This window comes from Cibotium barometz, chromosome 60 (assembly GCF_041138505.1).
Source record: "Cibotium barometz isolate CiBa-2024 chromosome 60, ASM4113850v1, whole genome shotgun sequence".
Classification (NCBI taxonomy): domain Eukaryota; kingdom Viridiplantae; phylum Streptophyta; class Polypodiopsida; order Cyatheales; family Cibotiaceae; genus Cibotium; species Cibotium barometz.
In genome coordinates, this window is record NC_141105.1 from 13,946,288 (window position 1) to 13,973,447 (window position 27,160).

General features: G+C 39.2%; 1 protein-coding gene and 1 pseudogene across 1 annotated transcript; both read right to left on the minus strand.

Moving 5' to 3' along the window:
* Positions 1-2,771: 2,771 nt before the first annotated feature.
* Positions 2,772-16,105, minus strand: LOC147605014 (ubiquitin C-terminal hydrolase 12-like). The gene is made up of 32 exons (XM_086794365.1): positions 16,009-16,105; positions 15,845-15,908; positions 15,611-15,755; positions 15,274-15,431; positions 14,678-14,943; positions 14,338-14,556; positions 14,141-14,249; positions 13,908-14,023; positions 13,717-13,815; positions 10,787-10,896; positions 10,635-10,709; positions 10,136-10,214; positions 9,876-10,022; positions 9,701-9,781; positions 9,502-9,621; positions 9,295-9,417; positions 9,128-9,205; positions 8,930-9,021; positions 8,735-8,843; positions 6,694-6,762; positions 6,396-6,506; positions 5,905-5,960; positions 5,652-5,829; positions 5,464-5,565; positions 5,298-5,369; positions 4,985-5,050; positions 4,782-4,847; positions 4,570-4,659; positions 4,367-4,480; positions 4,087-4,161; positions 3,766-3,852; positions 2,772-3,674 (listed from the first exon to the last, which is right to left on the minus strand). The coding sequence occupies exons 1-32, from the start codon at positions 16,036-16,038 to the stop codon at positions 3,633-3,635; spliced, it is 3,348 nt and encodes a 1,115-aa protein (XP_086650491.1). The 5' UTR covers positions 16,039-16,105; the 3' UTR covers positions 2,772-3,632.
* A 10,036-nt stretch (positions 16,106-26,141) lies between these two features.
* LOC147605015 (uncharacterized) lies at positions 26,142-26,776 on the minus strand (annotated as a pseudogene).
* Between the last annotated feature and the right edge of the window lie 384 nt (positions 26,777-27,160).

Here is a 27,160-nt window from a genome sequence, read left to right on the forward strand (position 1 = left end):
CATGTATTTGGGTTGTCTACTTAGCAAAATGGATCATGAAATGGTAACTACAAAATCTTGACAAGTAAAAATATTGTAAGTCCTTATTTTCACACATTATTAAAGAGTAGAGCTTGGGATGCCACAAGGGTATTCCTACTAATGTGCCTAGGCTAACACTTTTTGCTCAATATTGTTAGTGAGAAAGAAATGGGTGAGACTAGGGTATAAATGAGTTATGGGATAAGGATTTCCCTTGCATAATAGTTTGTATAGAAGTAAATTTATCTACATTCCAATGGACTTTTACATGCTTACTCATTTTCACACATTATTAAAGAGTAAATCTTAGAAATAGGGAATACACAAATCAAAAGGTTTGTAATTCTTACGTTCAAAGATTTTGAGGTTATTGAAAAGCAACCCAAAAAAAAAAGCGTAAACTTTTTCTTGTTTGCATTCAATCCTCTCCATCCTATTTTGGAGTAATTCAATCTACATTGTGAATCTTTTATTATACAAATCTAAGAATCTAATTACTTATCGCGACAGAGTGATTGAGGGCAAAGAAAAGCACATAATATTGTAAGAAATTATTATTTTAAAAAATGCTTTGTTTGAAATATGCCTAACTCAATAGATAGATAGATAGATAGAGAGAGAGAGAGAGAGAGAGAGAGAGAGAGAGAGAGAGAGAGAAAGAAAGAAAGATTTTGTTAACGTCTTCCAAAAGACCGAACTCGGCATATGAGACAAATCAGTGTACCTGTGTGGGGTATCCTCTCTCATCCCAACAAAATGAAAAAGTCTACATTGTCACTGTCCCTAAGTACAGTCCAAGCTGAACAAAAAAGTTGATACCAAGAACAAAAAAATGACTAATGAGGACTTTGGACAGAGGGTCCTACCTCTTTACAGCTGACAAATCTGATGGTGGTGCACTCTTTCTGACCCTTTGAGCCTGTTTGGTTGGTTGGACCCAGACAGGTCTCTCTGTGGAGCCACCCTAACTCACGTTTTGCTACTGGTGGCTCCAGCCAGCATATGTACCTCTCAGGGAGATAGAACTTGTTAACTGCCTATGATTGATTTGCACAGCAGAGCAACTGACAACAACCAAAAAACACCAAATTTCCCTCTTGGCAGACCAACTCCTTGTTCCTATCCAGACTGCTGACCCACTGCTGGTTTCCCAATCCCCTTGGCATACTAGGTTGTCCAACAAGATGGCACCAGTTCTGTCAAAGATTTTATTGATTTTTACCATTTGCTCTTGTAACTCCCAACTTGCCCCATGATAAAAAATACTGCCTCATAATCAAAAAAATAGCCTCCTTAAAAAATAAAAAAATAAAGAAAAAAAAACACATCAGCTTTATGCAAGCCTCGAGTGGAAAACACTTCCTCATTGTCAATGGTTCTGGTTGTTGCCTTTCCCACTTGCACCCATTCCCAAAACAATCACAAGAGTCTTGCCATCTGGACACAAGTCGCTGACCCTTCAAAAGCAGTGGATTTGATGTTTGTGCCTCATATCTGATCCAAGTCACCCATAGTCACGTGCGTTTCTGGGCTGAGAAACTCCGAAACGGCCGAAACGCTAGAAACGCGTTTTAGAAACCGGGATTTTTTTTCGTTTCTTAAAAAAAACAAATTATATTTTTTTTAAATTTTGTTCGTGTCTTTTTTATAATGTCGAAGATGCACTATCTCTACATCTACTAGTAGAGAAGTGACATCAGCCCAAGTGAGAGCGCTACGATCCAGGAGACGCCCCTGTCCACCTAGCCCTCACCCCCAGGTCTCCACCAGACACAGATTGATGAGATCTTGAGGAGACATAACAGATAGGACAGACCCTAGATTGATCTAGCATAGGCTGGGAGATATCTTGTCCCTAACCCGATGTATGACAACCTACACCCAGTCATTGGCACTGGTTGGAGCTAGTTGCTTTATTGGATGTATTTACTCCCCCCTCACTCCCACCCACCCCACAGTAGTTAACCAGAGCCCTGTATATGATTTATCTCCACATTATAGAGTACTTTGTACTTTTTTTCCTTTTGTATCCATTTGATGTCCATTGAGACATGATGATGATGTACACAGGTTGTCTCATAGGCCGTTTTTTGGCCTTTAGAAGACGTTAATAAAATCTTTCTTTATTTCTTTCTCCGTGTGTAGCCCAAATATCCTCTCTCTCTCTCTCTCTCTCTCTCTCTCTCTCTCGCTCGCACGCGATCTACAGTCACCTCTTCTTCTTCTCCTCCTCCTCCTCCTCCTCCTCCTCCTCCTCTCTCTTCCAATTTCTCACAAATTTCCCAATATTCCCAATTCCCTAAATTCTCAATTGCCCAATTTCTCATAAATCCCCAATTTCTCACAATTGCCCAATTTCTCACTAGTCACAATTCCACAACTCCCCAATAGTCCAATTGTGACCACAATTGCCTGAACTTTTACCATATTTTAAGTGCCTAGCTAGCACTAGGTAGGCCTACAAATAATTCTACAAACTACAAGTTCTAAACCATTTTCTTATATAGAAAAAATTACGAAACCTCCGCGTTTCTTAACCGAAAGACCAAACGTTTTGTCCCGAAACGTTAAAAACCCCGAAACGTCAAAAACCCCGAAACGTTTCTCATGACTATGAAGTCACCTAAGACATTGGAATTTCTTCTTCAACCAAAGCTATAGAACCATAAAGCTATAGTCCTAGGACACACCCCAAGAAGTCCACTTGACTACAAACATCAGAAACATACAAATGATTGATGTGAAACGACAGCAACAAGAACCAGGTTCTATTAAACTTGCACTGCTTTAAAAATGGCGGGAAATGTCATCGCACATCGACATACTTTACAGGGGTGCAATCCAATGATGAGGCCTTCTAAGGCCACCTGAAATTTCACCTCCGACGTCCTTGAGTGGCAGATCTTCCAGATCCTCTAAAGCCACCAAAAATGGCTTTCAAGTGTTATTACATGTAATACAGTCTAATCTACCTTTACCCCCTTAGAAATGTACAAAATGCAACTACATTAGAATAGCTGCTGATAAGATCACTTGCTTGCAAAAGCCAGCACTATTGTGTGATCGGAGTTTCTACTTTAATGACACTAGTTACATGACAAGTGCATGACATAAATGAGAGTAACTAACAAATATTCCAATATCTTAATAGCATGCTGCATTCTTTTTGTCTGGCTTGCAGGGTCTTCTCAGAGAGTATGGGTAGACATTGCTACAGACGAGGACCTTACTTTAAGTTGACATCCCACAATGTGTAATCGGAGCAAGGGTTGTCTTGCAAAGCTTTTTTATCAGATTTATGTAAGCATACTCCTAAACAATAGATCCATCAAGAAGGCTTTGCTTATGAAGATAGAATGTGCACCGACCAAGAGGAAACACGCTGATGCAGCATGCAGCTTTTCCTTTGGACTTACCTTTCTCGATGTTGAAATCGAGAGAGAGAGAGAGAGAGAGAGAGCACCCACACCTGTCATGAAAACCTTATGATGGAACCATCGCTTTGTCATCACCATCATAGGAATCACCTCACTGCTATATGGTCTGTGAAGCTGATGATCTCTGCAAAGGTGATGATCATGATTTAGCCACAAACAAAACTTCATCTCACATCAATTATAGATCCTCACAGGTTTCTCATATGTATGCCGGCTCTGCACCAAAAAATAAAAAAATGTAAGATAGCTGATGTAAGATGGTTGATGCCTAAGAAGCAGAAATGCAGTAACCAATTTGATGTTGAACCTGGTTAGCCTGGTGAGATCTCTTAGGTGCATTGTCGGTGTGCTCCAATCCCAGGTAGTGCTCCCATGCACCATAAGTATCCCTTTTCTGTTCGGCCACATCCAACCTCCTTGAGTTAGTACATATGCATGGTCTAAGCTAGATGAACAAAACAGATTGCTGGCTCGTGGTTCATGATCACAGAGACTCTTATTACCCATAGGGTACTGGGGTGAGTTATTTCCATCATTCTGAGCTTGGAACATACGAATCCAACTTGAATGAGCGGTATTTTTGAGTGATGTGCAGAAGAGTGATACAAAAGAGGGCTCCAAAACATACCAAGAAACAGCAGGCTACAATATCATTGTCTTGAAGATATTCCGGGCGCCCTAAAGAAAGGAACGCAAACTTCCACTGCAAGTGAGGAAAAGAGAACAAAATAAGGACTTTGACTTATTACTGAGCTCTTGCTTTCAAGCACAGTGACCTGTGTAAAGAAGGTGCAAGCTTTGATTTCAAAGCCAAAATTTTCCTTTAAGAAGGCATACCAAGCAAGATAGACCTAATGTCATACTCAGCATTAACGAAGGGATTTAATGAAGAAAACATGGTCGTTAACCTTCGAGAACTCTTCTTCCGATACTTGCAGCTTCTTCTTGATACGCTCCTTGACACTTGCCAATGTCTCATCCTCACGCACAACTAAGAAGAATGGCTCTCCAAAGTTTTGTACCTGTGCAGTGTGAACACACCATTAATGAGGAAACTACCAGTGTTAATGACCACAGCCAGGAACACATATTGCAGTGTTACTGAGGGTACCATATGGCTCTGTGTTGCATCCCATGTGAAATGATACACATGTATAAGCCTGCTACTAGTAAGACCAAGCTGCTTCTCCTCCTCTGGAATCTGCTCATTTGCAAGAAAAAGCACCATAAGGATATATACCCCCCTCCCCCCCCCCCCCCCCAAAAAAGAAAGCACAACAGCAACAAATCCCTTAGCCCGTGTTGATGGGACTAGCTAAACACCTCTTCTGCTCGTAATGTCCAGTACTGATCGTTTATATTCTCAATCTTCTCGTTCAAAGAAAAGATCTGTAAAAAGCCCACACAAATTTCAGTTTATTTGAATTGAGGGATTTATAAACCCCGTTTCCGCACATGAAGGTCAAATTCTAAGACATGAAAGGTAGCAGTTTCACTTGCTAAAGAAGTCCCCCCTTCTCTCTCACCTTGTAGATTTTATGATAGAAAACCTCCAGAATTCGAAGCTCTGCTTTTGGATTCGATAATTGTACCTTTCAATCCGAACAATCATATGAAACATAGTCCAAATGAGTAGTGTCTTTCAAAGCGAACAATCATATGAACCATAGTCAATTGAGTGGTGTCTTTCCCCCAAATAGTGTTAAGGCAGAAAAACAATAGAAACCATCCAATCCAGGATTATAACTGCCCAAGCATAGATCCAGCTTTTCAAGCACATAAGCAAGGGACCTGCAGCCATGCAGGTTCCCATGTGAATCGGAGCACAAAATATGCTACCTTTTGCTTCAGTTCATTGATAACATCGCCAATGGTACTCTGCTTTGGAAGTCGTATTCTATGCACAGAAACCTGATTGCAATACACAGGTTTCACAACATCTATCAGTAAAGTTAACATCTTTTCCATTGCAATTGTCCAACATCAACAGCATTCTTAAGTGTACCTCTTCAGTGTGATTGTTGTGGAATGCAACTTTCAAGGTTTTAAGGCCTTGTAGCTCGGGTAAGGGAATGTCCAGCACTTCAAAGTACAAGGTGTCTGAAACCTGATACATTAGACCCATCTCTTAAACCTCAGCACAAAGCAACCCTAAATGTTCATTTAACAGTGCATAACCTGGTCAAAAGTAACCTGCGTATAATGCACAAGCATATCACTCAGGCGGTCAGCACCCCGGTATTTGATTGGTTGTGGCTTTGGCTGTTGCGAGTAGCAGTTGTGTGATGTCAATCTAATCTTTGAAGGATCTTCAACACCCAACTCAACAGCAACCCTCTCCACAACATCATCGTATGTGTGCTGCTTTGATCTGATTTGGAAAATGAACGTATTAAGGCTTGAAAATGCAAGCATTATATATTCCATCATTGGGGCGAATGCTTACAATTCTAGGAAAAATCCTTCCTCTTTGGGTGCCTCCAATCGCCGAAAATGTACAAGCTTCAATCACATTCCAAAAAACAATAAATAATAAGAAAACAATCCAAAAAACACTGCAATATTGCATGGAAGTATGGAATATTTTCCATTCGAGTATGAAAAAAAAACTATGCCTCAAATCATATCCATCGTGCACACATAGCATCAACACTCCACGGTGAAGCAGCCATAATTAGCAAAGTGTTTATGCACTGTCAATGCTCAATCACACAAGGTCCTCACAAGAGGCCTTAGATGTGGAAGACCAATCTGACCTCCCATGCTGGCACCTTTTGCTGCCAATGCAAAAAACAGCACGCAGACTCAAACCTTTGAAAAAGGGCTCAGCTGACCTTACTGAAATACAGCCCCCTCCTCCCCCTTCTTACCTTCCAACAAGCACACGCACGAGAGAGAGAGAGAGAGAGAGAGAGAGAGAATTATGGTGAACAATACCTGCCTATTGTGAACGTACTCCAAAAATGATGGAACATCTGGGAAGCGGCACTCGTCTATTGCTTCCAAGTTAGGGGCCTTTTGAAAACAAATAATGTCACCATCTTCCAGCTGCATCACATGAACAATAGTACAACTTTAGGAAAAGATCATCAAAGAGCACTTCAAGCCAGTGATGCCGTTTTTGGTAGACCAATCTGTAACCCCTGTTTTCAGATTCCAACCAACAACCTTCGACAATAAAACTTGACAAACATAACCTATATATCTCCAGGTGACTTCACGATCAACCTTTTACCTGACAAGCTCTGAAAGTTGCATTCTTGTCTATGTGTTCGCACATCACATTTGGATCAAACTTGATCTCCTGGGGACACAGATGAAGACAATGGGTTACCAAAAAGTGCTTTTCTTTTTACCTTCAACAAATCCTCGAAGACCCCTCATTATCAACATCCGCCAACGAAAAAAAATAAAAATAAAACAGTATTTGGGACTTTGGAGCACACAAAATAGCCTTACAGCAATTGCATCATAGAACAAATCACTGCCTACTTCCATCATCAGATGAAGCAGATTTAGAAACCATTACATCCTGCTGGCTGCATCTGGATACCCTTACTGTGCACTAAACCAAGTCCTGGAAGTATGACCAGTCTAGTAGTTGCTACCTCTTGCTGAAGACCTTATAAGGCTGCTAAACTGCCAAAATTAGAAGTCGCAACCAGAGTCCAGACCTGCCTACTGGCCTTTCCTGCTTACTGGCCAAAATTAGAAGTGGCAACAAGAGTCCAGAACCACTTACTGGCCTTTCCTGCTCAATCGAACCCTGTTAAGTGCACCATATGGTGGGTGTGGAAGGACCTACTAACTGCCCAAGGCTAATTTGAGAAAGACACCAAAATTTGGATAGCCAATGGAGCCCAAGAGGAAGAACAAAAGGAAACAAGCACCAAAGCTCTACAAAAACAAAGCAATCATGCAAAAGAATGGTGGTAGGTACCAGATAGCTAGCTAGGGCCACAAAGAGCAACATTCTTATCTGGTTAAATTATCCTGACATCCTCGCCCCCAACGAACCCCAAGAAAGACCAAGGGAGCCAACAAGACAAATCCAAAGATGACCCCAAGTTCAAGAAGGCTGACACCCAAGGATGTGTTGTATGCCCAAGGATGTGGTGTATGCCGATAGCCATGGATACCCATGGATGTGCTGTATGCCCAAGGATATTATGATGGTAGTCACAACTCATACCACATGGTTACCCAAGCAAATCCAACAAGATCTTTTCACATCCAATGTTCCACCAACATTCACAGCTTCAAATCCAACATACGGCATGTTTACCTAGAGGAAGTGACCTCATTGGAAGATGACCTTCAGACACAAATGCTTGGAGCAGAAAGAGGCCGCCCACAATCCAAATTGTTTGGCACTAGCACATGACTACATGGCCAACGTATTATTTGAGGCTAGGCTTATACCTAGGGGTGGCACTGGATGGGGAATAACAGTCAAAGCCTAAAGGGCTTAATTATTGATAAGTGTGCTTTCCTACTTAACTAATAGCCCAGAAAGGGGCTGTTTCACACTCTTACAGCTCACACAAGACAAGCCTCCAATTCACAGGCCTAGAAGTCTGGGAAGGACTAGTTTGAAAGCAATGACAAGAAAACATAGGACACATCTTTCAGAAGGAGACTGATCCCTCTGAGGAAAACGGATGCTTCAATTTCCATGAAATGTGCATGCTACGCAGGACTGCCCTATATTCCAGAAATCCACACAGATACAATCAGCAAAATGAATGTCGTTATATCGAGCCAAGTTGAAAGGGGGTTTCTAGGACAGCAAGCAGACTCCACATGAAGGAAGTTCTCGGGTGTTTTGGTCAGGTGAGCTGACACACCTGTGGTACTCTGGTTCCGAAGACCCTTTCAACCTTCGTTCTTTCAACAAAACCCACAGCACCTTGCAGCCAGTCTAGTGCTTTTCTGGGCGGAGTAATGAAAACTTCAATGGAGGTGCAAAACTTGGAGCTCCAGCTTCAAGGTTTGGTCTGACTGACCACTTCTATAGCTGCACTATCTGTGGCAACTGACACTACATTGGGCAGCATCCACTTCATGCATGAGTACAAGCCATCCATGGATTGGGCTCACTACTAGAGAGGAGCTTCAAACTCCACTGTTATCTGTGGTACGCGAAAAAAAAACATCTGACAGAAAGTTTTCAGTGCTACAAAGCACATCCTCCAAGATGAGCAACAAGAATACGTGACAGCAAATGACGGAAAAATGAACAACAACATAGATTAAAAACCAGCCATCAAACAAACCTCATAGAGTTCAATCTCTTCATCTGGAGAGAATCCAGCCAATTCATTCAACTTCTCCGATATCTCCAGAGGCCTACCTCCAACCTTCACAAAAGTTCTCCCCACATAGCTGCAGCCATTTAGGGACAACGGGGCTCGTTAGGTTTTACAGCCATCCATAACTCAACAGCTTCATCTAGCAAGTAGAAGTGTTACCGCAGTTCTTCCTTGATGGGATCGTAGAGCTTGAAAAAAAGTAAGATATCCTCTTTCAATCTGTCGGGCAGGCCTTGAGGAATTCCTTGATCCTGCTAACAACCAACACCTAAGCAAACTGCATGTTTTGATCAAAAAGTGGGGAATAATTTCCACTCTAACTTGGGATTCTGCCAAAAGAACACTAGACCACAATACCTTGTCTCGATAGATTTCCAGAAAAAGCTTCAAATCTGGATTGTAAGCTTTGTTTGAACTATCTTTTAAAAACCCAACCTGCAATGCATGATCATTAAGCCATTCTGCATGACCCATTTCAGTAAAATCTCACAGAAACCCAACCTTCTCTAGCTAAGAGCTCTTACTGACTGAGATTCTTCTGTTTCTGTCATAGGTCTATTGGGGCGAAAGGTATGATTTTGCCGCTTTGCCCAGATCCAAAACCGTTGGCATTCCACAGGAATGTTCAACTCCTTGGCTATCTCTTCCTGCCAAGAGAGAGGTAAAACATGTTCAAAGACGTGACACAAGTAAAGCTGCCACTCAACACAACCTCCCATAACTCGGCATACCTTAAATGCTTTGAAGGGTGTCTGCTTTTGTATCCGAAAGCCCCGAACCTTGTCATGATCAACTAGGTCAAAGAAGATGTCTTTTCCAATTTGATTTGCAAGATCATCATCACCTGCTACCTGCAAGGTGCACCATAAGCAGCTACATCAAATTTAAAAAAATACTACTACTTTATGATGCGTGCAGAAGCTGACCAACCTTGATGATTGTATACAGATGCGCTTCTGCTTTCTCCTTCCGTTTCCTTTCTTTCTCTTCCTGCTCCTTCTTCAATCTCACCTGGCCAAAAAGATCAATTCTACTAAGTGCATGAGTCAAGACAAAGACTATGCAAAACTACAGAAAGTAGATGTAGAAGCTACGAGAGACGTACCCTTAGATGTTCCGCAATGTCCTTCTCATCCACATTGCATGTGACCTTTTCCTTGTCTGAATCTCTGACATATACAAGCATGTAGGCATTCGAATACTTCGTGAATCTGAAAGGTGTGTTGTTGTACCCTGGATTCATCTGAGGTAGCTGGACAATACCAGAAAAACCACACAAAAGTCAGCAAAAAAAAGTCCCCCACCTCTAAGAAAGCTAGGATTCAGGGTTTAGTGAAATAGTATGGAGAATATAGACAATCTTACTTCCTCCTCTCCACCATATTGCTCCTCCAATGCCCGTTTTACATCTTCTTTCGTCACACGTTCATCCTCAAATTTGTACCTGCCAAGACCCACACAAACAAAAGCTTCACAGTTCGAATTCGCAGATATCATTTAAATCATAAGCAGAACGCCTGATCAAGACCAATACCTTGTGTACACATGTTACATCACCTGTATTTATAGGATTGCAATAAGGGCAGGTATATAACAGGGTGTCTAGAGAGGCTATGCCAGTACATGAGGAGGCCAGTTATAGGACCAATGTCTAGGGTTTTTGGACCTTCATCTTGAGACATTTAAATTAATGCCTAAGCCCTCTCCTTTGGCATCTCTCCGCTAATTGGCTACCTCACCCACTAGCATAGCCCTCTAGACAACCTATTTCATACACATCCTTAGAGGAATCCCATATACACACAATTTAATTGCAAGGAAACTGTGCACCTATCAAAAGGGTCAGAAATGTATAATTGCATACCATTGCTCTAAGAGTGCTGGTCTGATGTACGCATAATAATGGCCCCCATGAACACCACCACTATGAACCAGTATGCTGTTACAACAAATGGCAGCATTAGATTGGGTATAGATCAGCTTTCGCTGCAAATACTGAAACATGATAGTCCCCACCTATGCAGTGTATACAGGTTACGGACACTTCGATCAGCTTCTGGTGTTAAATATCGGCCATTGTCTCTATCCAAGTCAAGTTTCAATGGGAACTCATACCGATCATTGATCTACAACAGAATTCAAAAGCAAAAAGTTTCATTAGCACCAAACTTAGTGGAGCCAAAAGCTGTGCAAGCAAGCAAGCAAAAGTATACAAGAAAAGGCATTAATCCACAGGTGACATGGTCCCTATTCAAAAGAAGCAGTCAGCCTTTCAGGATTGGCCCATATATAATGCTTGAATATCAAGGAAGACAACTGATATTTCTTAGCACGGATAAGTAGAATCTTTTGTCAGCAAAGATAAGTAGATTCTATTCAGAAACAAAGATAGAATCGCTGCTAAACGTTAGAAGTACAAAAAGTTGAAGTCCACATCTTGCCTTGTCATAGCACTCAAAGAATATGCCAAAGTAGCCATGCATTCGAAACCCTAATGAATAGGGGCCCTAGTCTCGAAAATCAATATTCAATCAATTTGCTCAAGGGAGAGAGAAAATTCAGCTTAAGGTAAATATCGTAAACTTGAAATCCTAAGGAGCATTAAAGCAAATGATAAAATGCATGATGGGATAAAGAAATTAACACCTAAGTAAGAAGCTTAATTGGATGATCATTGTTTAAGGCATTGGCATAATCTCAAAACTAATCAAACTCTCATAAAAATGAGCTTTGAAGTATATGAATTTATAGCTCTTGAGAGAGCATCTAAATCCACTTTTCTCTCCATAGTTATCTCCATCAAGTCTCCACAAATCTCTCTATCTCCCCTTGATTCTCTCAATTACATGATTCCCTCCTAGAATATTTAAATCACCTTTTTACCTTCTTCACCAAGGATATTAGTTACCTTGAATTCCAAACCTTGAACTAATTAACACTAGTCTTGTAAAGAAATAGCCACTTTTGTGGCTTTTAGAGACTTTTGTAAAAATATTTTTCTCTAAGTATATTGGTTCAAAGAAATTCCCACTATGGAAATACTCTCGAGTCTCGACATAAGATATCAGTTTCAAATAAGCAAGTGTCAAAAAGTTTTTAAAATATAGTTTTCTATGGTCAGCATTCAGACGCTTTTTGCAAGAAAGATCTTTTTTTTTAGTTTTACTTTAAAAATACCTTAAATATTTTTTAAAGCAATATTTATACACTTGAATTAAAAATTTAAGAGTAAAGGGACCACTCCATAAATGTTGGGCAAGAAAAAAACTATCATCCCTAGAAAAGGACCTACAACCTTTCCAACACTCTTGACAAATGCCTCAAAATAACTCCATTTACAAGGTCCTTTGGATACATGTTTTCCTCGACTATTGTCATTGATTGGCATGTAATAGTTTTATTTGAACATGACAGGGCACCATGCCATTTAAGCCATTCATCAGCAAACCTTTTGTTGCATGCATATAAGAAGCTATGCTATTAAGGAGACTATTTGTGATTTATAGCTGCTACCACCACCTCATAGGGACATGGTAGTAGGAGAAGATATGGATGACATGATGAAAGCATTCTTTGATGTGGAAGATAGGCCAAACATCATTAGTGAGAACACATTTCTATGGCGGGAGGCAACCACTCCATTAGACGGTGCATGCATCTCCAGGCAGCCAAGATAAGGTCATGAAAAGGCCAAGTGGCCAGCAAGCTTTGGATTTCCGTATTGGCCAAAGCTAGCAGCCAAGCTAGCCTACCAGCAGATCTAAGGGGCCCTTCCCATATCTTAATGAACAGCACAAAATTAGCCCAATACCTTCCGTTTCAATGAGTTCCCTTCATACCTTAATCCATAGTAGCAATGAAACACTTTTCATAGTAGTCCTACAAAAGCTAGCAGCCAAGCTAGCGTACCAGCAGATCTGAGGGGACCTTCCCCTTCCCATGTCTTAATGAAGGGCACAAAATCACTCTTGACCTTCCCTTTCAATAAGTTCCAACCCTTCATACCAGTAGCAATTAAACGCTTTTCATACCCTTGGAGTCCTACAAAACGTTTTCTATACTTTTTTCACACCCTTGTTTCTATAATGTTGATTGGGGCCCTTAGCTAATAGAGCAACCCTTAATGTACACTTACAATTAAAAAGATACCTAAGTAACCCATAATGTACACTTACAATTTAAAAAAAATACCTAAGTAACCCTTAATGTACATTTACATATTTAAAAAAATACCTAGGCAGCGCCACTAGCTCATGCTCTCCTAGTCATGCTGATTTTTGTGCGGATTCTGCCCACAAAGGCCTCCTTGGGCCTTGTGCACCCTGCTTTCAAGGTTGGTAGCTTCAATTCTAGCTAATTTGACCTAGTTTTCTTTTCAAAATCAGATTTTGAAGTTTGGGATTTTTTGTCAAGCTACCCCATTAAACGTCATTTGCCCCTTTCTGTGTATGTTCAAGCATTCTACATGGATCGCTAACTATATAAAGGCCAAATCTATGGTTTTTTGGGACTTCTACACCCCCCAGCCCCCACCCCTTTAATGAAATATTTTAGATAAGTATGAAACCTTTATGAAACGTCTTCACGAAATGCTTGGCAACTATCTATTAATCAACCTGGAGGCCGGCCACAATGGGGGCCTGATTCGGATTTTCAACTGTTAATCTTTGAGAGTTGGGTTGTGGACCCTCAACCCAATGAACTACATAATGACTTCACCTGCTAGAAAAGACATAATCAAAGGGGATTCGGCCAATAGGAAGAAAAAGTCAGCACGACCAAATGTTGGGCGTCCAGCAGATGTGCATTTTAAATGAAGAATAATCCTATAAGTGGATTGCCAACATCATGATGCAAGATGTTCCATAATTTACACATTAGAGAGCTATCAAGATCCATTCTGATACAGAAAAAAAAATGAAGAAGATAGTAGTATCAGGACCAACCTTGACCATGGTATCCCGTGCAAAATCATATTCAAATCGTTTCAATTGCAATTGGAGAACTGGTGGGAAGTCAATAAACAGAACTCCCTTCTTGGCATCCTACAAAAGCATGGCAGAAGCAAGCTCCAAAATATAAGAGAATGTTAAACAAACAAGGCAGGTTTTGAATTGAAGGTGAATCAGTCATCCACCTGTAAACCATACTGCTCTGCATGATACTTATTGTCACCCTCCAACCTCTCAACCTCCACATATTTGTCAAATGACGCATACACGTCTTTGCAGCCTTTGACATCCAGTTGCAAATCTGGTGGCATTGCAAAAACCATTAGCTATCTTCTCACCTGCAACAAACAACAACGAAAGAACACGGCAATCCAACATGAAGGGTTCTTCATGCATAAACATGGAGCAGCTTACATACCATAATATGACTCTTTGCGAGTTGATTTGTAATCAACATTGATACACTCAATATAATTCATGTGATGCCCTTCAAAGAGCTGCTGAATTGTACCTTCCACTGCTGTCCCCTGGTTAGACAGGCACAAAGAAAATGAGCATCTGCAGGCTTTTTATTCCATTGAAAAGTTTGACGTGGACATGGAAAAGATTTTAAACCTTCATTTTATCCTCAAGTTTCTCACAAAGAACACGATTCAGCTCCTGAACATCGTGTTGCATAAAAGAATCGTATGTGTCCCAGCCAAAAGACTTTGTGAGGTCTTTAGTTGCAACACTCGTATCACTGTACTGAATTTTGTAAAACAAACTCTGGAGAGCCAGTGGGATGCTGTGTGAAGGTACATCGTTCTCAGTCGTAGGCATATGGTACACTGCCTGTCCAAAACAATGAGCAATAAATACTTTTTGGGGCAAATGCTAATGCCTAGAAACTGACAATCTGAGCAGAAGTTGATGACATAAATGACAGAATCCAGGAGGCTCACAGAGCAACCACCTTTCGGAAATAAGGGATATGGTACAAAGTTTGAAGAAGAGAGTTCATGTAACAAGTTGCCCCTTGATTCTTCAACCCTACGAAGCCCGTCTCCTTTTTGGAATCATAAGCCCAGTAATCTGCCATCTTCCTGACACCAACATCTGCTTCTACTATTAATGTGTCATTCACTAGGTAGCAGCGAGACAAGTCATAGAGATCATGCAAAGACATGAAGGATGTGAAACCCCAATCACTTTCCCTCGCTGTAAACTGATGCTGAGTATCTGAGACAAACAGCAAAGGCATGATCAACCATGTTACCAATTGATGGATCAGGAAGAGAACCTAAACTAAAAACCTCGGCGCATGCATAGCTGCCGCTATTGAGCACAACATGCAGCCTTGCATGTAAGGCAAACAAACATCAAAAAATAATTGCATGAAAGATTGGCGTTGTCAATTGGCAGCTACAATGATGAATTTATCATGCCAATTGGCAGCTCAGGTGAGAAGACCCTGGACGTAAACATGCAAACATGAATGATGATGATGCTTACTGTTGGTCCCTTGGAAACCAGCTCAATTGTAAAACGTGCAAGCCTGAATGGAACTACCTTTTCTAAGGCTAAGCTTGGGGTCCATCTGATTGACAATTGCCAGGCTGAAATGTGCAAATCTGCTCCAACCGTAGGGCAAAACCGCAGAGTCAGCGACATCAAGATACATTGACAAGTGCTCCACATTGTTGCCCTTGGGGAAAATCAAAATGCGCCTGCACATGATCTCCATATTATCAACTTCGATAGACAAAGCGCAGCTTCTGAAAAGCTAAATTTTGAGGGTTTCAAGCACGACTTCTGAAACGCTAAATTTTGAGGGTTTCCCTGCGACAAATTGCGCCTTGGGTATGATCTCTATGGACGGAACTTGAACCCTGGAACTGCAACTCACCATTTATAGCCACCAACAGTAAAAGTGTCGGAATAAATCTTCCTGGAATTAAGCTTTGAGAAGCCATGGATCGTCCATGTAAACTTTCCCTGGAGGGGATCCTCGAACTGCTGATTCTCAACAGTGGGCGCTGATTCCGCTTGTACTGGTGTTACAAAGAGTCAGAAAGAGAGCATAAACGCAGAAAAGCATGAAAAATGGAAGACAGAAAACAGTGGAAATCGCAGAGCTTACCTTCCATTTGCTCGATTCCGTCTGAATAATCTGCAGGAGGAGGAGCACCCAGCATGCTCACGTCCTAAGAAAAAGGAAAGAAATCAGAGGAAACGAAGCAGTTCGGATCGATCTGCAGGGAACGGAAGCAAATTAGGGTTGGGGTTGGGGTTTAATCGACTTACTTCGATGGGGCCAGAAGTCATCCTTGTCATGTTAGAGGGGACATGGGAAGGTTTGGAGGAGATGCTAGAAATATATGTAATTATACTGCCCTCTAAAGTCCCTCTTTAATTTCTTGAAAGCTAAGACAAGTATCAAAACTAAGAGAAAAGTTAATCAAGGTATTGTTTGTGTGCGTGTGTGAGTGCGCACTCTTGCATGTGTGTGTGTGTCTGACCCCGGCTCGAAAAACAAAAAACATGTGTGTGTGTGTGTGTGTGTGAGAGAGAGAGAGAGAGAGAGGTCAAGGTGAGTAGAGGGGGTTCACTCTCAACAGCATCAAAAACAGAAATTGTATCATAACTTTGAAGCATAACACCCCTTGAATATATGTATTTAAAAATTCTAATTGCAATTTTTCACCTTCACTATAATTTTTAGTCTTTCCAATGCAAAGGCCAAAAAAAATTGATGTGTATGGTACACCAAACTTGGGTTGCAAAGCTCGCACTAATCTAACTTTTATCTCAAAATTTGGCGCTTAAGGGTAGGCTTAAAGGGCCTCCAACCATCACAACAAGACCCATTTGAAGTGCTTATTAGAGTGCTTTAAGGGAGGAGAAAAGTGATGGGTCCTAATATAAGCATTGATACTGCAATGCAATTTTCATTCCATCCGCTTGCTTCTTTTCGTCCATTGTCACAAGAGGTCACCAATGCTTATACTTAATAATCCGAGCTAAGACGAGTTCTAAAGGCAATGTAAGTGGCCATTGCTACAAAAACAAAATGTTCTAATAAGACCTTAATATGAAAGAAAAAACAAAAACCCAAAGATTTCACCTCACGAGAATCTTTAGCATGAACAAGAAGATAGTTCTTCTTCTACTACTACTTGACTTGAAAAAGAAGAAGTAGCTCTATGTTTCTTCATGAAGCTTATTCTTCTTCATATCAAGTAGAATAAGAGGTAGAAGGAGGAGAAGAAGCATGCAAGCTTTTTGCTCCTCCTTCTATTTAATGCTTCTTGCATTGTAAGCTTGAGGACTTGTAAGACTAGTACTTTGATTCTCCACCCAACCACATCCCAAATGGACCCTAAACTCATGGTTATATAGGTCTAAGTGGTGCATGACCTTCTAACTTCAGCTTCATTGGCTAACATTGCCTTTTGATTAGCCAATGTCTCTTCAGCTACCCCTAGAAGGAGGCACCCTCTTCTATGTCCCTTGGGTTTCCATTATGCACCTTTTACTTTACCTTTTACTTTACTTTTATGCCTATTAACCATGTTTTAGGTATTTCCTATTTGAAATCCCCTGAACCTTATTTATATGCAACCTTTTACATGTAAATAATCTTTCCTAGTCTTACCTTAGTGTTTCTAGTCAGTCTCATAACATTTCCTCCCTCTTGAAAGAAAAGTTTTCATCCTCAAAAAAAAATTGAGGAAACCTTTTCTTTAGTGTAGCCACTCTTTCCTAAGTTGATCCTTCTTGTGGTGTATCTTTCCACTTTACTAAACATTCTTTAAACACAAAATGTCTAGTTTTCTTTTTTCGATATTCAAGAATCTTTTCAAGCTCATGTGGAAGAATAGGTGGTTCTATACAACAACTATTGCTTCTTTTCCAATAATGTTATCATTGTTTCCCATCTTGCATTTCAATCTACTAACATGAAACACAAGATGTACTCTGGATCCTTCAAGTAAAGCTACCTAAGCTACACTTCCAATTCTTTTAAAGTATTATATAAGAACCATAATATCTTGGACTTAACTTTGAAAAGTTTTTGACTTTTCAGAAACTTTTACATAAACTAAATCACCTTCCTCAAAATTAATTAGTCTTCTTTTACCTTTCTCATACCTAATAGAACGATCCCTACACTTTTTTAACGTTGCTTCTTCCAACGTTTAACATGTCTTTAAGAAAGTCTTTTACACTACAATTTTTCTTTTTGTAACCTAACTGCTATGGGTGCTCTAGGTTGAAATCCATACATTAGCATGAAATGAACTAAAACCGATAGAAGAATGTTAAGCACTATTATAAGCAAATTCTAATCTTGGAAGATACTTATCCCAATTGTTTTGCTTATGATTAATATATGCTCGAAGCATATCTTCTAGGACTTGGTTAACCCTTTTCATATGTCCATTACTTTGTGAATGTTCAGATGTACTCATACTACATTTGGTGTCTAATTTTTTGAACACTTCTTTCAAAAAATGGCTTGTAAACTTTGTATCTCAGTCGCTGCTAGCAATCCATACAATCTATATAGATGAGGGATAAACATTCTAGCTAATTTTGTTGTTTTTTCTTCTTTTTTAATTGGTATAAATTGTACCAACTTGGTTAACCTATCCACTTCTACCCACACTGAATCGTGCCTTCTACTAGTTCGGGGTAGTCCCACTATGAAATCCATAGAAATACTTTCCCACTTACCCTCAGGTATTTGTAATGGTTGTAATATTCTACCTACTTTTAGGTGCTCAACTTTATTGACTTGGCACTTAGGGTATTTAATAACATAATTATGGATGTCCTTTGTTAAACCTACCCAATAAAACTATCTTTTAACAGTGCATAGGTCTTAGAAATTCCCAGGTGCCCCGCACTTGGATTGACTTGGCACTTAGAAATACTTTCCCACTTACCCTCAGGTATTTGTAATGGTTGTAATATTCTACCTACTTTTAGGTGCTCAACTTTATTGACTTGGCACTTAGGGTATTTAATAACATAATTATGGATGTCCTTCGTTAAACCTATTAAAACTATCTTTTAACAGTGCATAGGTCTTAGAAATTCCCAGGTGCCCCGCACTTGGATTCTCATGACATTCTAGTAATATATTCTCACGAATATTTTAGTCTTTAGGTACACAAATGCAAACTTTATATAACAAGTACCCATTATCGATGAAATTTTTATTCCAACTGTCTTTTTCACTTATTGACCCTTCTTTAAGTGATTCCTTTAAACCGCTATCTTTTTTAAGTGACACCCTTATATAACTAGCAACTGCATTTTCTTTACTCTCTATTTGAGAGTTATCTTTTTTAATCAAGTAATTCCAAACTACTTGATAGCCAGGGAAATTAGCACATTTTCCTTTCAAGAGAGCTAGCAACTCACTTTATGGTTGAGTAAAACTCAACTCATTTATCATGGGTGCTCAACTTAGAGCATCTGCCACACGACATTAAATTTTATTTTCTATATCTGATTTGAAAAACAAACTCTTATAGGATTTCAGCCCATCTAGCCTTCCTATCTCTTAACTCCCTTTGAGAATTTAACCATTTAAGACTTTCATGGTCAGACAATACTTCAAAAATGGCACCATAGAAATAATGATGCCACTTTTTAAGAGTTGTACGATTGTAAATAGTTCTTTTAAATAAGTTCAATAGTTACTTTAATATTTATCCAAAATTTTTCTTTCAAATGCAACTGACCTTCCCTTTTGCAATAATACTGCTCCTATAGCAAAATTACTAGCATCCGTTTCCAATATAAATGGTTCATTTGGATCCACTATTTGTAAAATAGGAGTAGTAGCTATTGCTACTTTCAAATTTTCAAAACTAGTTTGTTGATCATGAGTCCAACTAAATTGTTTTCCTTTTCCTTTAAGCTGATTCATCATTGCACACTTCTCTCGCTAGCATGGCTCGTGAGATTATGGTTAATATGTCACCAGTGGGATGATAAGCTATGTGAGAGCTACTTTGGAGTACTAGAGTTATGGCATAGTTATAGCACTAGCTCATATAGTCAAGTTCATACTATGGACCAACCATTGCATGTTATTGTAGGAGAGTACTTTCCCTTATAGTATGTACTCTTATTATTATTTTAGTGATATGGTTCTAGTAGAGAGGAGAAGAAGATAGAAGAAAACTCAGCCATCCATCTCTCTCTTGTGTGTGTTTGCTTGCAAGGAACTCGTGCTCTCCCTCTCCCCACATTCTCTTTAACAATACAATTCATATAGATATCCAAAGCAACCCCTAGCCATTAACTATACCCCTTGTTTGAAGCTATGGTGCAATAAAGGGTGTGAGACTTCAATGACACATCACATAGGCCACCCCTTTAATGTTTCTATTATAAGGGCCCAAACCATGTTGCTAAGTGTCCTCACATAGAGCCGTCATCACACCAAGTACCCCAATTCCATCCTTGAATCTAGCGCTGAACCCCAATGTCAGTCCATATAGAACCACATGTCACAAGTGTGGACGCAATCATGTGCTTTCAAGGATTGTCCCAATAGAGTGACAATCACCTCCGGAGCATTGGCCATTTGGCAAGCCTTAACTTGTTAAGTGTATAAGGAGGACTTATTCATACAAGTCTCCTTTAATGCCATCACTAGGCTCTAAACCAAAGATAAGGGCACATCCCAAGGCAACCGAGAAGTATAAAGATCAAGCTTCAACCTTGAAGCCAAGGCCAAAGAACCCAAGGTGTAAGCCCCAAAGGCTATAATAGCCCTTACTGAAAAGTCTAAAGGAGAAATGAGGAATAAAAGACCCATATGAAACTAGTTTGGCATATGAAATGAGGAATAAAAGACCCATATGAAACTAGTTTGGCATTAGTAAACCTTGTCTTCTCTAGAAATTAGTGAAAAAAACAATCCAACCCTAGGAGGAAAAAATGGAAAATAGGTACTTTGAGTTAGTTCAACCCAATGTAGAATTTTACCAACTTAAATATATTTCTAAGGTTATGAACTTAGATTGAAAATGGTAAAGGGAGAATTTTAAATTGACTTTAGATAGAAAATATAAGACCCCATAAGACCGTAGAGAAAATATAAGGCAAAAAATATAAGACCCCGTAAGACTATAGAGGAAAGAGAGAAACTTGGTGCAACTCAAGAAAGTTAAAAAGAAGTGTCTTGAGAAGACCTCGCTAGGATATATACAGTTGGAGGAATTCAACTTGGAGTTTTGGCTGGAGATGTGATGTCTCATCAAACTTGCAATGGTTTACACTGCTTTGATTATGTATATGATGCATGCTGCTTGAAATCATGTCTAAAAACAACTGTATGTATTCCCTCGGGACTTAACTGAAATGCATCCAATTCATGAAGTAGATTATGAGATTGATCTTAGACTACTTAGAGCTTAGCTAACTGCAAAGAGAGTATGTAACATGGTTATTCTAGAAGCAATTGGTTATGTATTGATTATTGGGATTGAATCAATTAACCATAAAAAATCACCCCATTCCTAGGATAGATGAGCTTTTAGATCAATTGTATAGCTCCCAGATATTTACTAAGATTGACTTGAAGTTAGGGTTCCATCAAATTAGAACTAAGGAGTAGGATATTCCTAAGACTGCCTACATTGTGAATTTACAATAATGCTATTTGGATTGACAAATGCCCTCACTACATTTAATAGGTTAATGTAAGGAGAGCTTATGAATGTATTTGTTTTGGTCTTCTTTGATGGCATCTTGATTTATTCCAAAAATGCTACTAACCATGAGAAGTATGTGCACAAACTTTTGTAGACTTATGAAGAACAAACTTTTTGCTAAGAAGAGTAAGTGTATCTTCTCTACTGATTATATTAGTTATTTAAGGTTCGTAGTATCAAAGGATGGAATTTCAACTGGGCCAAAGACTGCAAGCTGTTATTGACTAGCCAGAGCCAAAGACGATAAAGGAAGTTAGGAGATTTTAATACTTAACAAGATGGTATTAGATTTTCATCCACCTATACGCTAAGATTGCTCCTCCCTTAACTACATGCTCTGTTTCGATGGAACCCTATGCACCAAAGTGCCTTTAATAAGTGAAAGGTTGCACTTAGTAAAAAATTATGTTTTGAAGCTACAAGAGTTTAACAAAAGTTACCACTGATGCCAATGGATTCGTTATTAGTGGAATCCTAATATAGGAGGGATGCCCTAAAGCATATGAATCTTAAAAGTTGAGGCTACATGAGAGAAATTATGATGTCCATGACTTAGATTTAAATATACTTATTTTAAAAGGAGACATTCAGCTTGAGAAACCCATTGACATCTATATCCAATGGCTGCCAACTATTAAGCTTGGTACTCTTTACTGAACCTACTACTATTGAGACCGGATAGCTAAGCGTCAGGATATTGTGATATGAGGCCCTTGAGTGAGTTTCTCTACCCTTAGTGTGATTTTTGCTGCTAGATTATTGTATAGTTAGAGGGATAGGGGCCTCACAATTGGTATCAACAAGTTGAGAATTGAGATTATGATCTTAGGATGTGACTTTGACACATGATTTATGATGACCTAAAACTAAAACTTACAGTATTTTATCAGGTTTCTCTTTCAAATAGAGCAGTAGATGATAACAAATGATGATGATGAGGCTGTACTAATGAGGAGTCCATGGCCTTTTAGATGGTGATATGATAGCATTCACCTCTGAGCATCTCCTTTTCTCAGCTCATTGTTTACACAAGTTGTCTACGATACACTTTGAATGAGCACATCTATCTTCCAATAATGGTAGACTCGGAAGACATAGATGGTACCTGGGATAGTGGATCATTGCATAGGATGAGAGGCTACAAAGAACATAACTTTCAATGATTCTACTTAAACAACTGTAAGTTGTGAGATCATTGCACTTTGTAGCTAGGATGAGAGGCTATAGAGAACATAGCCCTTTATGACCTTTATACTATTCTTAGGAACTGAATCCCTCGTCATAGGATTTTAAGTACCAAGCATGCCTCTGAGTGTGTTTACCATGGCATGTCTATCCGTATGTATCGTTGCTCCATGAGAGCGAGACTTGACCATGGCATGTCTCGCTTCATTATACTTAAATTAACTTTTGGAATAAAGAGATGTTACTTTGTCTTTTATATTTGTAAATTTTATCCTTTAAGCAATGATGTGTAAATCAATAATGAAATATGGCCCAAAACTTACCTTCCATTTAAGAACGACAAGCCACCTAAGTTTTTGGCCCAGTGATAGAGTAATGGAGGCAACTTATTGTCTCGGTTGTAGGAGTATTACTTTGGTCAACCTTACCAACCCATGTACATGCAGTGGTATCAATGGGATGATGATGAAGATAAATTTATCATGGACCGAGGCAACTTATTGTCTCGGTTGTAGGAGTATTACTTTGGTCAACCTTACCAACCCATGTACATGCAGTGGTATCAATGGGATGATGATGAAGATAAATTTATCATGGACAGAGATATAGACTATCTTCAATATCATGCTTCAAACCTGAGCCTAGCCATGATTATGGAAAATATGAATTTTGTAAAATAATATACGATTTGTAGTAGAAGCCTTTTAACCTTAGACAAATACATACCTAGGCTTGATCATCTTAGATTTTATCTTCCATATATATCGACATTTTTAACTTTTTGGATCTATGGGTTGAGATTTTTCCTAAACAATATAATAGACCTTGAAGAAATAGAAGAAACGTTTTCTTATCTTCAAATAAAAATTTGCTGCATAATTGTTGGAAAATGTTAATGTAAAATGAGTTTACTCTTTAAGAAATAAATCATGAGACATGATCATCAAGCTCAAAATATTGCAAATAACATAGGATAATGATGTTAAAGAAGCACTCCATAGGTCACAACCAGACTCATTCCAAGGAGAAGGAAATAACCTCAGAGAACAATTTTGAATTGGACTGATTCTATGGACAAGTACTTTGACATAGCAAGGTACAATGATCATAGTAAGATGGCCCTTGCTCGGCTTAAGATAACCAATGTTACCTAAAGTAGTTGGGATTCTAAGAAGAAAAGATGAGTTCTTGGAGTTGTATCTCAGGAAGGGAAGTCGATTAAAGGATATCATCAATCATATACAAATCTTGTCCGCTATATGCTCTTGCCAATGGACGATGAAATGCTTCTTCATTGATTCATTTGAAGGTTGGATCCTCTGCTAGATAGGTTAGTAAACAATACAAAACCCTTATATATAGTAGAAGCAGTAAAATTGTATGAAGACTTTCCCCAAGCCTTTCTAAAGAAAACAAATCAATAAAGATCCTTGCCACCCCCTCCCTAAAGAGAACTTCAAACTCAACAAATAATTCAGAGTTACCCAAGCCAAAGCAAAGTTGGGGACATGATCAAAGGCCAAATGACCTAGATTCTTATTCTAATTTGCTATCAAAATTGTAGTATCAACTTGGAAAGAGCGTGAATGCTTTTGATGCCAACATCTAGGTCATATGATGAGTGATTACCCAAACTCTTATGTTATTCTTTTCTCAACTCAAGTGTCCCAGGATAGACCTGGAGCTTCAGTGCAGAGAGTAAAAGGACCCCTACCTCATAATTAAAGAAATTAGAGGAGGTAATTTCTAGCCCAGTTAGCCGCATCTACTAATGCCATTATATTTGTTAACCATTAGGAAGAAGAGAGAGGCAATATTCATGTCAATGTTGAGCATCAGCGCCAAAATTAGTAATTTATAGTAATTAAGATAACATCCAATTATTAAGATAATTTTTGGCAATTAAGACCACATCCAATTATTAAGATATTTTTTTGTAAATTAAGACCACATCCAATTACTAAGGTAAAAATTTTAAACTTTTATTCATCTTACGTGGATGTTTGTGTATGTTAGTAATCGACCAAAAGCAAGGTAAACCATTACAAGTGGAATTGGCTAGTGGTAAAAACTTTTCATGCACCATGAGGCATACATGATTTAGTTCTATTTAGATGGAAATATGACTGAGTGTGTAAGTTTAGAACTTTATACTTAGTTGTATCTTTTATACATCTTCATGAAAACAAGGTGCAAGGAAGTAGAGTAATTGGATCCCTTATTTTACAAATTGTAAAGGCATGTAAGTTATTGAAGAGACATAGGAAGTAACATGTAATTTATGTTGCTAAGCTAAATCTTACATGCAAGGAATTAGATGCCAAGGAACTTGAATGGGCAAATGAATATGCTAATATATTTATTGAGGACTTGACCGAAATGCCTCTAACTTGTGAAATAGAACATGAGATTAAGCTTATACTGGGAGCTCAACCCAATTACAAGGAGGCCATATAAGATGGTTGTTCCAAAAGTAATTAAACTCAAGGAATAGTTGAGCCAACTTTTGGAGGAGGGCTTTGTTCAACCAGTTGTATCTCCATGGGGTGTGCTTGTACTTTTCTAGAAGAATAAGTATAAAACTCTTAGGTTGTGTCAAGGATTGAATCAGTTAACCATCAAGAATATGTAGCCCATTCCCATGATAGACGAGCTTTTAAATCAATTACATGGTGCCTAAATATTCACAAATATTAACTTGAAGTTTGGGTGCTATCAAATAAGGATTAAGGAGAAGGATATTCCTAAGACTGTCTTTAATACCCGATGTGGACACTATGAAATTATAGTAATACCATTCGGATTAACAAATCCTTGTGCCTGGTCGCTAGGTCCACCGTCATTGTATTCCCTTGATTGAATTTGTGGCCATGGCTTGGACATCAGCCATTGCTATGTAGTGTGATAATACAATGGCCATTGCTATGTTTTTTGCTTGGCTTGGAAGAACCGACCTGATTGCCCCAAGGATACAGAGACAAAAACGGCCACATGTTTGTCGTCATGAATTAAAATGCCCCCACATGATTGCATTTTTTTGTGCTTTAGCATTGAGTCCATGGCCATGGCTAATGCTCTTGATGATGAGAATCAATGATTCTAGTTTATTAAATAGCAGAGAGAGAGAGAGAGAGAGAGAGAGAGAGAGAGAGAGAGAGAGAGAGAGAGAGAGAGAGGTAGATAATAGGTTGGATTTTATGGTATACATGTCTCTTCATGTTTCTGTGATTCTTGTTTGGAAGAGTTATATGGCTTTCAGTTATTCTATAGGCTTTTTAGGTTATTGAAATGGTGGTTGTCGAGTCAAATGATCTTTCATCTATTTGTGTGGCGTATTAACCCCCAGGCAGTACAAAGTACACAAATCAAGGTGAGGCATGCTAGGAGGAAGAATATTGTCCTCTTCACCTTGATATTGTACTTACATGTATGAATTTGGGTGTATGTTTGGAGCCAAAGGGAATGTGCAGGTACATGGAGAGTGTTAGCAACCCTTAGTTCCTTGACGCACAAACCTTAAACTCTTTGATCTCCCTTCATATCTGACACTTGCCTCAAGTACGCATGAAGCTTTTGCTTGTTGCCCTTCGGCTTCTTTGCATCATTCGTGTCCACACTTCTATACACAAACACCATCTTGGCTTTGATCCTTCACCCACAATTCTCAGTGAGATTGAGGAGCCTTTGAAAGCCAACAACACCATAAAGAGGACTTCTTTCAGCCCATTGTCATCTTCATTGGATACCATGAACATGGATGCATCTGCTAGCAAGAGCCCAAAGGTGGCTAGCCGATTATCCTGAGCTTTTGGTGCTTGAAGCAAGTGTAGCAAAATCACATAATCATATTCAACCCGCTCTAATGACACTAGCTACATGTAGACCTCTCGAGTACACCAGCCAACACTTGTTTGTAATTGCATACCAAACATAAGGTGAGCATTGTGCTCTTGCCACTACTTTGCAGGCCCATCACACTAAGAACAAAAATTCTAGCTAACTTACCCTTTGTTTTTGTCTTCATCAGGGAATTCAACTCACCAACACACTCTCCACCCAATTCTAGCCATGGCCAATGATGTTGGGAAGTAGCCTACGTTGACGCAAGCTGCTTCCCAACAACATTGTGCAAAACATACCTGCATCACCATTAAGAATCTCGAGTGGGAAGCTATCTAAGAGGTGTTGTGTAGCTTGCTTGGCCAGGTCAAGCAAATTTATATGATCGGCCTCAAAGATGTGACACAATTCCCTCCACAGAATGTCCAATCTAATGCTCTTTTCTATGTACTCTTGTTTTGTTTTGACATACTCTTCTTTAGTTTGATCATCCTTGTTGACCACTTCAAACATGGTGTCAACCCTTCGAGAAGCAACCTCAAGTATTGGGTGCATCTTATCGGAGAGTGTGTTTTCCAACCACATCATCCCAACCCTCCATGATGCAACATCATTGAGTCAACAATTGATGAAAGAGTTGAAGAATTGGAATATTTATGACACCTTTGGCCAAACTTAAGCATGTAGCCCTCTCT

What these genes read in the sequence shown, in the direction of transcription:
- LOC147605014 (XM_086794365.1), bottom strand. Translation starts at nt 16,038, where the DNA reads ATGACAAGGATGACTTCTGGCCCCATCGAA. An exon ending in CAGAGCAGTATGGTTTACAG is followed by an intron (nt 13,816 to 13,907) that starts GTGGATGACTGA and finishes ATGCTTTTGTAG; the next exon opens with GATGCCAAGAAGGGAGTTCT. An exon ending in GGACATTACGAGCAGAAGAG is followed by an intron (nt 4,660 to 4,781) that starts GTGTTTAGCTAG and finishes GCAAATGAGCAG; the next exon opens with ATTCCAGAGGAGGAGAAGCA.